Below are 13,698 nucleotides of genomic sequence, written 5' to 3'. Positions count from 1 at the left end.
AGTTTATTGAAGTTATAGAACTAAAAATAAATGCAAAACATTGAAGAAATTCCATATTTAAAAGTGCTTTGTTTGAATATAAACCGATTTTTTTATCCACACAGACTGTTTTGTTTAACAGGTGAATACTTAATAAATTTGACAAAAGAAAATAACATTATATTCATGCTGAAAAGTTATACTTCATCTGGTGGTAGTGATGGTTGTGGGGTTCTAGGTTTTTCTTATCTTTAACTCAAAAATGTAACCTAGAAAAAACATTTTATTTCTTTTCAAGAATAAAGAATAATTCCAGATTAGTTTGGTTTAGTTTTTAGTTAAAGTCACCCCTGTTTTCCATTGTAGAATCCTTCACAGTGGTCGTTCACTCTTTAACACCCGAGCCAAACGCCTCTTCAGATAAACATTGGGATCCATTAAGGTCTGATCTTCATGATGAAAATATATTCCAGGTGATCACAGGATCCTCCATCCTCCTGTATGTGTATTGCTGACAGATTTCAGATTTATTCCTGTAAAGCTTTTGACTTGTCAGAAATTCTCTAACAGTTCCCTCCTGTGAAACATGAAGACCTCCTGTAAGTCAGATGAGTTTCAGGAAATCGGCCTGAAAAGAGGGAACAACTTCAACACCTTTCTGGTTTGTTTGAACGAGGGATGAGAGAGGAAGTAAAGGCAGTGTGAGTCACACTGAAGCAGAAGTGGTAGCCTCGTTCATGGAATTGCCCTGGATGGTTTCACTTCTGCTGCAGAGGCGTGTTTCCGTGGCAGAACGAGCCGCCGGATCATTTCAGCTCCAGCCTCTCAGAAGACTGCATGAACAATGAGCAGCTTCCACAGGGTGAGTGCTTCTTCCTCTTATGATAACTTCCTCCCAGAACTCCCTTTCTAACATTATTTCTCCCTTCAATGAGGCTGAAGTTTCAGACTTTAGAGCTGAGGCTGAAGCTAAACGTTTAAAGCCTTTTGTAGCTCTGTAAACTGTTGGACAGCAGGTGTGTTTCCTGGAATCTGCCTGTAGATTCAGTCGGTGAGAGCAGCAGATAAGGAGAAGAATGTTCAAATAAATCTTTTTTGTGTGATTTTTTTTTAGTATGTATATCAGGAAAGGCAGTTGGAGCTTTCCCTGATAAATGAGTCGTTTTGACATTTCTTGGGCACACAAAGTACACAATCTCTGAGGTGGAGAGGGGTGTAAAGACTAAAGTCCACCGAATGAGCTCACTTTAAAGGTGACGTTCACTCGTGAACTTTGAAGACCCACTCTGATGAAAACCATGTTTTCAACATGTTCTTGAGGTACTTTTCTGTTGATAGAGGACTGATAAAGTGCTAAAAATAAGCTAAGAATTTGGAGGATTAAATCATTGTCAGGAGCAGATGAAAAAATGCTGTTTGAAGTGGAAAACATGCTGGGTGGGCGGAGCTTCAAACTCCCTCCTCTGCTCCTTTCTGATCGTCTCAGCTGGTATCTGCCTCAAAACTGTACGGCTAGATAGCTCCAAAAAACAACATAATTATTATAAAAATGCCACTGGGAATGCTTTGGATCAAAAGATGACCGTGTGGGTCTTTAAAAGTTATTATTTTAAAGAACCTCAGCTTAAAGAAAAATAACTTGTGTCATAAACTCCGTTACAGATCTATTCTGAGACTCTTTCAGTTTGATAGAACACATTTTATGACGTTAATCACCCGTCTGAATCCTCTCCATCCTTACATTTTCATCATAAGAACCATAATTGTGAGGAATGATCTGCTGCTACTAGGAACTCTCTCACTATATAGGGTCTGATCATGTGAGCTGTCCCTGCAGTGAACCATGGCGCTGATCGACTCTGAAGCCCGACTGGTGGAGGATTCGGCTCTGCAGGACTGGAGAGTGGTCGACAGAGGAGGGTTTGGTCAGATCTTCAGAGCCAGGCATCGACAGTGGTGCTGCGACGTGGCCGTCAAGCTCCTCCACAATGAAGGGTGAGTGGCGCCGCAGGAGCAGTAAATCAGCCGAGGTTCTGGTGTTTGACCCGGTCAACCCTCCACCACAGGAGCAGCTCGGCTCTGCTGAGGGAGGTCAGCATAATGCGACGGGGCAGCAGCCCCTACGTCATCCACGTCCACGGTCTGTTCAGAGGGCGACCCCCCCTTTCCGGGGCTTTACTGCAGCTCGGGCTGGTCATGGAGTTCATGGAGAGGGGGTCTCTGGCCGACCTGCAGGTACAGAACCTCTACCCCCCATTAGCTCTGTCCAAACCTCCCAGGAAGTGTCCAGACATGATTGTAGTTCAGGTGATTTAAGAAGCAGGACTGAGGAGATAAATCCATTCTTTCCTGACAGTACATTTTAAAAGGAGCCCCTCCTTGGGCGCTGGCCTTCAGACTGATTCACCACATCACCCTGGGCATAAACTTCCTGCACAACCTCTCTCCCCCCATACTCCATCTGGACCTGAAGCCCAACAACGTGCTGCTGGACTCCTCCCTGAACGCTAAGGTGAGCGGGATCTCCGTCCTCCTTTGCTTCCATGAAGGCAGTTCGCCTTGGGTCTCCCTGAAATGTTCTTAACCTACCAGTTCAGCCTCAAGGACCCCACCTAAAAGAGTCTGCTTGTTTTATTGTGCAAAAACTCTGATGTCTAAATCTCCAATGAAAATTGTGTTTTTATGGAGTCAAAATAGTCTCACCTTATTTTTGTGTTTGTGTAATTCTTGATTAGTAACTCATACAATACATTTTGTGCGTAACTGCGTGTACCTTCAATCATGTATTCACATGTTCAAAAATTTCCAAATAAAAAAAAAATATCTAGAAACTATATGTTGAATGTCTAGTGAAAATCTGATGAATATCTAGTAAATATCTAGTTAATATCTAGTGAATATCTGGTGAACATCTAGTGAATATCTAGTGAATATCTGGTGAATATCTGGTGAACATCTGGTGAACATCTTGTGAATATCAAGTGAATATCTAGTGAATATCTAGTGAATATCTAGTTAATATCTGGTGAACATCTTGTGAACATCTTGTGAATATCTAGTGAATATCTAGTGAATATCTGGTGAACATCTGGTGAAAATCTAGTGAATATCTGGTGAATATCTGGTGAAGATCTGGTGAACATCTTGTGAATATCAAGTGAATATCTAGTGAATATCTAGTGAATATCTAGTGAACATCTGGTGAACATCTAGTGAATATCTAGTGAATATCTGGTGAGCATCTGGTGAAAATCTAGTGAATATCTGGTGAATATCTGGTGAACATCTGGTGAACATCTTGTGAATATCAAGTGAATATCTAGTGAATATCTAGTGAATATCTAGTTAATATCTGGTGAACATCTTGTGAACATCTTGTGAATATCTAGTGAATATCTAGTGAATATCTAGTTAATATCTGGTGAACATCTGGTGAACATCTAGAGAACATCTAGTGAATATCTGGTGAATATCTGGTGAACATCTTGTGAATATCTAGTGAATATCTAGTTAATATCTAGTGAATTTCTGGTGAATATCTAGTCAATATCTGGCGAACATCTGGTGAATATCTAGTGAATATCTGGTGAATATCTAGTTAATATCTGGTGAACATCTAGTGAATATCTAGTGAATATCAAGTGAATATTTAGTTAATATCTGGTGAACATCAAGTGAATATCTGGTGAATATCTGGTGAATATCTAGTTAATATCTGGTGAACATCTAGTGAATATCTGGTGAATATTTAGTTAATATCTGGTGAACATCAAGTGAATATCTGGTGAATATTTAGTTAATATCTGGTGAACATCTAGTGAATATCTGGTGAATATTTAGTTAATATCTGGTGAACATCAAGTGAATATCTGGTGAATATCTAGTTAATATCTGGTGAACATCTAGTGAATATCTGGTGAATATTTAGTTAATATCTGGTGAACATCTAGTGAATATCTGGTGAATATTTAGTTAATATCTGGTGAACATCTAGTTAATATCTGGTGAACATCTAGTGAATATCTAGTGAATATCTGGTGAATATCTAGTTAATATCTGGTGAACATCTAGTGAATATCTGGTGAATATCTAGTTAATATCTGGTGAACATCTGGTGAACATCTATTGAATATCTAGTGAATATCTAGTGAACATCTGGTGAACATCTGGTGAACATCTAGTGAATATCTGGTGAATATCTAGTGAACATCTGGTGAACATCTAGTGAACATCTGGTGAATATCTGGTGAATATCTAGTGAATATTTAGTTAATATCTGGTGAATGTCTGGTGAATATCTAGTTAATATCTGGTGAATATCTGATGAATATCTAATAAATATCGAGTTAATATCTGGTCAATATCTATTAAATATCTGGTGAATATCTTGTGTATATGTAATGAATATCTAGTGAATATCTGATGAATATGTAATTGATATCTGGTGAATTTCTGGTAAATATCCAGGGAATATCTGGTGAATATGTGAATAATATCTAGTAAATATCTGGTTAATGTCTAGTTTTATTTTTTTACATGTACTTGTAGTGTTTTTCTGATGATGGAGCACATATATATAGTAAACATAACTTGGTATTTTATTCGTGAGTATTTCTTTAGATTACTCCGGCTTCCTCCCACCGTCCAAAAACATGCTTCATAGGTTCATTGGTGACTCTAAATTGCCCCTAGGTGTGAATGTGAGAGTGAATGTGTGTGTGATTGAGGCCCTGGGACAGACTGGCGACCTGTCCAGGGTGAACCCCGCCTTCGCCCATCAGCAGCCGGGTTAGGCTCCGGCACCCCGCGACCCCGAACGGGAAGAAGCGGTCAGGAAAATGAATGAATGAATGAATTTCTTTAGATTGTTTTAAATGAGGAGTGGACAAAAATGTTGTAAAAAGCTTGTAGCTTCTATGTACTGTAGAAGGTCCACTCAGCGGGTCACAAGCTTTCTGCTCTTCTCCATTCTGATGCGTCCACTTGTAGACAAATAGATCCATGTACGTCTTTGTTTCCCTCATTTGAGCTGGAATCTGGATCAAAACTGTATGGCTGGATAGCTCCAATATTTTCTCGTCATTTTTGTAGCATCGCTAACGTTAGGTTAGGGCAGTAAGCTAGCAGGAAGGAGTTGTAAACAGATGGATAACAGGAAGTAGGGGCGGGCTTACTTTGTACCAGTGGTCCCATCCACAATTTTGGCTAAAAACAGCATAATCATAGTTAAGAGACCATTGGAAACGCCTTTAAAAGAAATAAAAAGATGATCGGATTGGGACTTCAATTCCAGATAAAAAATGAAAGAAATAAAATGAAAGTAACTCATGAGAAAAGAAACAATGTTTCTCCATTAACCAGAAAATAATAATAAACCATTTTTGACTTTTATGACTTTTCTTTAACAGATAGATTGTTCCCCTTTTTTTTCCAAGCAAATTTAGTTGAAATGTTCACATTTTTTTAACGTCGACTGCATGCTGAAGCAGAAACAATGAAATTCACCAGAAAAAGAGAAAAAGAACGTTTAAGACAGTAGATAATCAGTTTATTCTTAAACTCATTAATCAGATTTGAAGAGATGTTGAAGTCAGATCACCTGTTTTACACCAAGACTTCACTGTCACTCAGAAACTCCATCTAGGTCTTCTTCTCATTCCTCCACAGCTCACAGATTTTGGCTTGGCCAGGTTTTACCACAGCATCACTCAGTCCTCCAAGAAGAGGGAGGAGGGGGGCACCATCAGCTACATGCCCCCCGAGGCCTTCAGCCTGGAGTACCATCCGTCCAAAACGTCCGACATCTACAGGTACAGGACTTTTTCTGTGTGCTGAATTGGAGTTTCAGTGAAACGTTCAGGCGACCTCCTGTGAACCTGAACACCTCAGTGGGCGGGGCTTGTTTCAGCCCGTGTTGATGTGTAATTGTGAACGTGTGTTGCAGCTATGGCGTCCTGCTGTGGTCCATCATCACGGGGCAGCATCCGTATCCCAGTGAGAGTTCTTCCTGCTTTTTTTACATTTTGAAACATCGTCAGATCGTCATCTGGGCTCACACGGATTCTTACAGGAATTACAGATTTCCCAGTTTTTCTTTTCTGTTGTACCTTCATCATTCATGTTTTGGACTATAAGTCACTTTTTATGACTTTCACAAATTATTGTGACCCAGAAAACCTTAAGTCAAACAGGGTTTAGTTTCATTTTTCCATTGTCCTGAAGAGGACACGCCCCCACCGACCTTTCCTAACTCTTCCTTGCAGATCCCATGCCCAGCCTCATTCGAATCCACGTCCCGAAGGGTCAGCGTCCGTCTCTGGATGAAATCAGGGAGCAGGCAGCAGGCCGCACTGGGCTGATCACGCTGATGGAGCTGATGACCAGGTGTTGGGAGGGGAACCCACGCCGCAGGCCGTCGTCTTTACGTAAGTTTCCCTCGTTCCATGATGATGATGAATGATGTGAAAAACAGGAGAGGAGATCAGAGCCCGGTGCTTGTGATCTCTGGTTGTAGGAGTCAGATGGTTCGGCTGTTGTGTGACAGGGATTTGAGGGGGCTGAATCCAGGGGATCAGGGTTTGGGTTTCACCAAAGTTGTCCCCCACTGATGTAGCTGGAATTCTGCTTCAGCTGGGTTTGAACTCAGAAAACTGAGATTGTTTGTTCCAACAGGTGTGGTCATTTGGCCCCGCCCCCTTCACTCTAATATGCACTTGAGTCAAAGTTTTCAAATCTGGCTGTAGAGCTGAAAATGAAGCCAATCCTGAAGATTAAACTCCAAACTAGTGCAGAATCAACATAAGAAAGAAAGTGACGAAACATGTTGATCTTCTTAATGTCATCAGAACTAAAGTCCCATTTTAACCAAAATCAAAAAGCTTGAGTCGTTTTCTAGCACATAGTTTCTGCAATAGTTCTATAGAAATTCCCCTCTGAGTTGTGGATGGAGCCCATCCCCACTTCCCATCATCACTTTTGTTTCCACCCGCTCCCACTGGCTAACAGACCTTAAAAACTCCAACTTAAAGTGTGACCAAACAGGTGAGTTGGAGGCTGATTCCACCCACAGCCGAAATGTGAGCTGCAGATCATGACGTGGGACTTGTGAAGATCAACAGACTGTTGATTTAGGGTTTGGTTACCCTAACATAACCAGTGCTACAGAAATACCAGTTTTGAGGCGGCTCAACAAAGACGTTGATTGATTTATTTGTCTGCTCTTGATCCACAATGATCCTAAATAAATACGACTCCAATTTTTTTAATATAAGTCCTCCATAATCAGAAAAAAAATACAAAAAGATGTTAAGAAACACACTTTTCTCTCATGAGTCAGTGCTGAGTCAGAGATAAAATGTTGAGTTCCTCTTGTTTAGCTTTAGTTCAAAATGCTGACAAATTCTTTCCCTCAAATCCTGACTGACTCAGCAGATTTTCTGCTGAATCATGAGTTTAAACAAGTTTCTTCATCACAAACTCACTGCGTAAAAAATGGTTCTTTTGTAATATCTGTTTGTGTGTTAAAGAGACATGAGAGGATTTCATAATCATCAAAATCTTTTGAGTTATATTACTTTCATAAGTATGTTGAAGATATAAATTGATGTCCAAACATCTAATGCTTGCAAAAAAACTGTATCCATTAGGAAAAAGAAAAGTTTCCCACACTTTTTAAACCATGTTCTGCTGTCATAAATATTTTTTAGAACCTCAAAAGAGCGCACAAACACACACAAAAAACAAAAATAATAACTTGACCAATTTTCTTCTGAACTGAATCAATCAGCTCTTTTCACTCTCTAAAATAAATAGGGAAATTTGATCATTTTAAATGAAAGCACAAAACTGTGTTAAAAAAACATGTTAGTTTTAGATGTTTTCGTCCATAATGTTTGGTAGTTGGGATCTCTAATGTCGTCTGGTTGGACGTTCCTCCTTTGATGGTTCAGTTCACTTCACTTGTGGCGACACGTTTCTCACTGATCTTCACCTTTCAGCTCATCCTGTTTGGGGTTCTAGGTGGTTGTAACATGTTTCAGTGTCATTTTTCTGATGATAGCGGACACATAAAAAAAAGTTAAGTTAAAAAATTAGGAGTGTAGTAAAAAATCGATTTGGCGATATATATCGCGATACTTGGCAAGTTTATTTGTAAAATACAGTATATATACGACGACAATCCGAAGTGCTTTCACAAAACATTAAAAGAAACAATCAATCGAAATAGTAAAAATGTGATTATTAAAATAAAACTTAAGAAGAGAATTTAAAACCAAGTATTGATAAACAGTGTGGAAGTAAACACGATGGAGAAAAATCGATTTAGCGATATATCGCAATATATCGCGATACTTGTACCAATTTAAAATATCAGCGTGGTGCTATTTAATTAATAATTTATGGGCGTCCTTCATCGTCTTACTTTAGTTTTCCACTTTTTTTTCTTATACGGACAAATATTGTTGACTCTTTGCTTTAAGAACAAATATTTCTGAATTTACCAAAATAAACGCAGCATGAATTTGCTTGGGTAAAAGCAACTTGTATATGAGATGCAGTTGCACTGCTTAACGTTGTGATCACGAAATACAATTAATTTGACCGTTTTATTACAATTAATTAATATTCAGATATAGTTTTTCTTATAAGTCACACTCTTAAAAACATAGGGTAAAATTGTTCTGGTACAGTCTTCGGAGACAACGCGATACATATCGTATCGTGAGCCAGGTATGCATTGTATCGTCAGACCTTTGCCAGTACACACCGCTATTAAAAATGCAAGTATTTTTTTACTCAAGTTGTGGTGAATCAGACAAAAACAAAGTTGGAAAAAGCCTCTAAAAGCTTGTAGTTGTTACTCACAAACTAAAATCGACGAGCCGCAAGCTCCCTCCTCCGCTCCGTTCTGACACACCCACTTGTAGACTATTTGTAGACGACTGCATCCATGAACGTCTTTGTTTTCCTCGTCTGAGCTGAAATCTGGATCAAAGCTCTACAGCTAGATACCTCCAATGTTTTTGTTAATCCGCTAATGTTAGCTTGAGGTAGTGAGGTGCTGTAAGCTAGCAGGAGACAGTATAAGTAAAGGGATGATGGGAAATGAGCACAAGCTTAGTCTGTACCAATGGTCCCACCCACAACTCAGAGAAACTATGACTTAAAAACTTTTTGGTTTTTGGCTAAAACTTCTTTATCATATTTAAAAGACTTTAAGAATAGATCAAAAGATCATTAGAGTGGAACGTAAAACCTTTTTAAAATGTGCTAAAAACTTTAAAGCTACAAAACAAAGAACAAAGAACAACATTATCTCCACTTGTTAATGTTTTTTAACTCATATAAACACGTGGGCGTCTTTTTACAACAGCAAAATACTTGTGAAAAGTATAAAACTCCATACATTTTTATGATTATGAAATCATCATGTTTTCAATTCTTATGAAATAATTCAGAGTTGTGATTATGAAATCATGGGATGATATGTTCCTAAAAACCCCAGAGGGTGGAGGGTTCACTCCTGTGACCGTTTGCTCTTTCAGAGTGCGCGGATGTGAGCGAGGAGTTGTACAAGATGCACAAACACGCCGTTCCTGACGCCGTCCACGAAGTGTTGAAGAAGCTGGTAAACAGCAAGCCTCCCCCCATAAGGACAGCTGCCCGGTAACAGATTGCAGCTGAACTCACTTCTTTCTCTTCCTCTTTCCAGGACCAAGACGCAGAAGGGGGAATAACAAAGAGTCTTCAGGCCCTTTCCGTCACTCAGGTCACAGGTTGGAGTTAAATTAAATATTATTTTTCACTGATGGAGGCAAAAGAACCCTTTGATCAGCCGCTGGTTCACCAGATGGACTTCATAATGCATAATCAATCGCAGAATTAATCAGATTCAAACATTTGTATACATTTTTACTTTTGTTTCTTATTCAGGTATCAGAATATAGGAGGAAAGTTTAACTCCACAGAAATTTCATATAGTTTACAAAACAGGTTTTTGAATCAGGGGAGTGTATTGGCGAGAGGCTGGCGATACGATACGTATCATAATATGTGTCTCATGATATAGTAGACTGTACCAGAACCATTTTTCCCTTTTTTATTTGATTTTTTTTAAGTATGATGGCCTCACTCGTTCGTATCTGAACCCGCTACAAAGAACCAAAATCTGCATCTTTATATGATACTCTGAGCAACGTACCAGAGTTTCTGTTTGGTGTCCGTCCAACGTAAAACCCTAGCAGTATGTGTCTTATAACGACAAAAACCGCTAGGCTAATAAAACATTTAACGCTAGCTGAATCTCGTAGGATCTTGTTGTTGTTTTGGTCGCGGTGTAGAAATGCTCAAAGAGGCTTAGTGTGATGTCACTCGCGGTCAGGTAAAAGTAAGACGTCGGACACTCATAATATCGTCTTGTCAGCATTTTATATCGATGCAAGTATTGCTAACACTATATCGCAGAATCAAATTTTCTCTACATCCCTAATAATTTCCTTTTTTTTGTCCTTTTTTAAAAATATTTTTTTTCGTCTCCTGCTCATTTACTACTTTAACTTTAGAAATACTCAGAAATACAATTCTTGCCTTAATTTTCTTTTTATATATCCTCTATCATGGGGAAAATTGGAAAAGGCCACAAAAAAAATTCTAAAAACACAATTTTCATCAATGTGGGTCTTCAACAAGCCTTTCAACACATCCTTTTAAAATAAAAATAAAAAAAGTACAAAGAGACACATTTGAGTTTTCAACTTAGTCTCTATCCTCCAGAACTATTCAGCCCCTCCATGCTGGGCATAAGTCATGTTAATCTACCTGGTAAAACTGCCCTCACATAAATCCGATCAGAAGGCTGTAATCTGGGAGGAACAAATAATTAATAAAAGAAACAAACAAATTGCCAGGCAAAGCTAGTAAACATGACTTTCAAGAAAGATGTACGTCTCTGTAAAGCAATTTAAGCCTTTTAAATAAATAGCCTTCTTCACATATAGACACCATTTCAGCAAAGTTTCTTCCACATATTTATCAAAACATTTATATAAATGAACTATAACTCCTATTTTACAGGGATTTAAAAAAAAATCATAATTTCTTGCCCTTTAAAGTATTTTACAGTTTGTATTTGATTGACCAATGACAGCTCTTGAAATTGGTCCATCATACGTCATAGCAACAGGGTCGGATTTCTGTATTTTCTTACTTAGAGGTGAGAAACTCTTTCATTTGTCACCCCTGTTTTTTTACAGCAACCCCCCCACCTGAACCCCGGAATGTGCATGAATATATGCGAACAGGACCCCCACCTGTTCAGGTGAGCTCCCATCTGCAGCTGAACAACCTCAGGTGTAACCACAGGAACGCTATGAGACACAAACGGTTTTTAAAGCTGCTGAGAGCTGGTGGGTATGGAGTCAAAGTGGGGTCATAAAGATTTGAAACCCAAATGACTTAAAAATTTCAAGTATATATATATATGTTCACAAGAACCACTTAAATCTGTAGAACAGACATTTTCTGACTGTAATTTTCTAAGTGAGGGTGTCAGTGAACGCACCAGGACTGAGGTTACCACCATCAGTTCTCCTTATTTGCTCCGCCCCCACAGACTAGAAAGGGGCCAAAAGTTTAAAACCTGAAACTTCAAGATTTGAGACAAAAAAAAAGAAGAATTGAAACTGAAATTCAGAGTTTTTAAACTTAAAAACAGAACATTTATATCTGAAAATAACTACCTTTGTTTTAGTTTCAGACACTTTATTATTGCTTAACACCATTTTTTCAGCTTGAACTTTTCAAGCGGGTTTCAAATCTTTATGCCCCCTGATTTAGCTCCACAGAGGGGGGGTGGGAGGGCACTCTGGGACTTTCTAGCTTTAATTCACAGAGTTGGTCAATCCTGTGGTTTTTCGTTTGTCATGCACTTGTGCTGCTGCACAGAAACACTGCACACATTACTTCTTGAAGCTTCTGAGGAGGAGGAGGGGTTTTACCGGAAAGAGCGGTGAAGATCGACCTAGCTTTAGTGGGGGAGGATGTCTTTACAAACAGACATCTGAGGTGGAGCTTGGTCTCTTCTTAGAGTAGTGGAGGGGGTGCTCAGATCCACTAATGTCAGTTTAATTTAGTTATTGCTTTGAATTCTTTTGTTTCATTGAAAAAAAAAATTTACATAAAATGTTAAGTGAAGGCAAAGACGTTTTTGAACCGAAAAAAAGAAAATATGCAAGATTTTTAAAATTCAAAGTCAATGGTGTAAAAAATGTGTCTATTTAAGAACATAGAAAATATGGGAAATATAAAACATGTACATTGAGTTAATAGAATGGGGTCATTATGAGGGGGTGTAAACTTTTGCTGTTTTAGTTTGGATTTTACCAAGTGTCCTCAAACACCTCACTGACTTCTGTTCATGTTGCAGGAAGTGAATCGGAGCTCAGCTAGGGCTGGCCAAGACAACATAACAGGTGTGGATGAGGACATGGATGTAAAGTGTATAAATATATATGTGTGTATGAACAGATGTGATGTTTTCATTCGGCTCATTTCAGATCCACCTTTCATTCACCCTGCAAACGTGTGTTCGGTCGATCGGGCTGGTCACCTTGGAATGAAGAAGTCTTCGGTGTGTCCCATCAGCTCCTCGTCTCTTCATCATTCATCCAAGAATCCGTCTGGAGGATCATCACCACCGAAGACATCCAAGTTCCCTTTCACACAGCGGCCTTCTACCCAGGTGGGTTCCTGCTCCCATACAGGTCATCTGTCAATCTGTTTAGTTATCCATTTGTCAATCCATCCATCATCCATCTTTCATCCATTATCCGTCCATCCATCCACCATCAATTATCATTCCATTCATACATCCGTCCACCATCAATTATCATTCCATTCATACATCCGTCCACCATCAATTATCATTCCATTCATACATCCGTCCACCATCAATTATCCATCTTTCGTCCATATATCCATCCATCCAATCCATCCATTATCCATCCATCAATCCATTCATTATCTGTCTATCCATCCATCCATCCATCAATCAATTCATCCATCCGTCCATTATTATTCCATCCATCCATCCATCATCCATCCATTATCCATCCATCGAGCCATCCATCCATTATCCATCCACCCATCCATCCATCCATTCATTATCTGCCTATCCATCCATCCATCCATCCATCCATCCATCCATCCATTAAGCATCCATCCATCCATTATTATTCCATCCATTATCCATCCATCCATCCATCCATCCATTATTATTCCATCCATCCATCAATCCATTAAACATCCGTCCATTATTATTCCATCCATCCATCCATCCATCCATCCATCCATCCATCCATTATCCATCCATCCATTCATTATCTGTCCATCCATCCATCCATCCATCCATCCATCCATCCATCTATCCATCCATATCACCAAAATTTTCCTGGTTCTTTTTTATTTCCTTTTTTAACATTTTCATTTCTGGAAATGACTTTTACTTTCAGAAACATTTCAGTTTTATTTCACTTAATTTTTTTCCAAATTCTAATTTGGCTTCTGGAATTTAGTTTTGATTTTTTAAAATGTAATGTTGTTTTCTCATTGATTGTTTTACTTTTTTAATCGTCATTGTGATTTTTAATATGTTTTTGTTTTGAGGGATTTTCATCTTACATTCTTCATTTTTAAATAACATGTGAACCAGTCTCCCTCTAG

At 38.8% G+C, this 13,698-nt stretch overlaps 1 protein-coding gene across 2 annotated transcripts in view; it reads left to right on the top strand.

Moving 5' to 3' along the window:
* Positions 1-291: 291 nt before the first annotated feature.
* ripk3 (receptor-interacting serine-threonine kinase 3) overlaps positions 292-13,698 on the top strand; it is a 14,528-nt gene continuing 1,121 nt past the window's right edge. Inside the window, exons 1-12 of one of the 2 annotated variants that reach the window (XM_036216656.1) lie at positions 292-841; positions 1,789-1,974; positions 2,046-2,214; positions 2,336-2,491; positions 5,647-5,789; positions 5,924-5,973; positions 6,243-6,404; positions 9,525-9,607; positions 9,692-9,755; positions 11,232-11,296; positions 12,404-12,449; positions 12,534-12,718. In XM_036216656.1, coding sequence (XP_036072549.1) covers positions 1,823-1,974; positions 2,046-2,214; positions 2,336-2,491; positions 5,647-5,789; positions 5,924-5,973; positions 6,243-6,404; positions 9,525-9,607; positions 9,692-9,755; positions 11,232-11,296; positions 12,404-12,449; positions 12,534-12,718 — 1,275 coding nt within the window. In that variant the 5' untranslated portion in view covers positions 292-841; positions 1,789-1,822. The remainder of the gene's footprint in view (positions 842-1,788; positions 1,975-2,045; positions 2,215-2,335; positions 2,492-5,646; positions 5,790-5,923; positions 5,974-6,242; positions 6,405-9,524; positions 9,608-9,691; positions 9,756-11,231; positions 11,297-12,403; positions 12,450-12,533; positions 12,719-13,698) is intronic. The other variant, XM_024288011.2, reaches the window with a different exon arrangement.

The sequence above is a fragment of the Oryzias melastigma genome, linkage group LG18 (genome assembly GCF_002922805.2).
Source record: "Oryzias melastigma strain HK-1 linkage group LG18, ASM292280v2, whole genome shotgun sequence".
NCBI lineage: Eukaryota > Metazoa > Chordata > Actinopteri > Beloniformes > Adrianichthyidae > Oryzias > Oryzias melastigma.
Note: the sequence above shows the minus strand (reverse complement) of the source record. Positions and strands in the feature narration are given on the sequence as shown.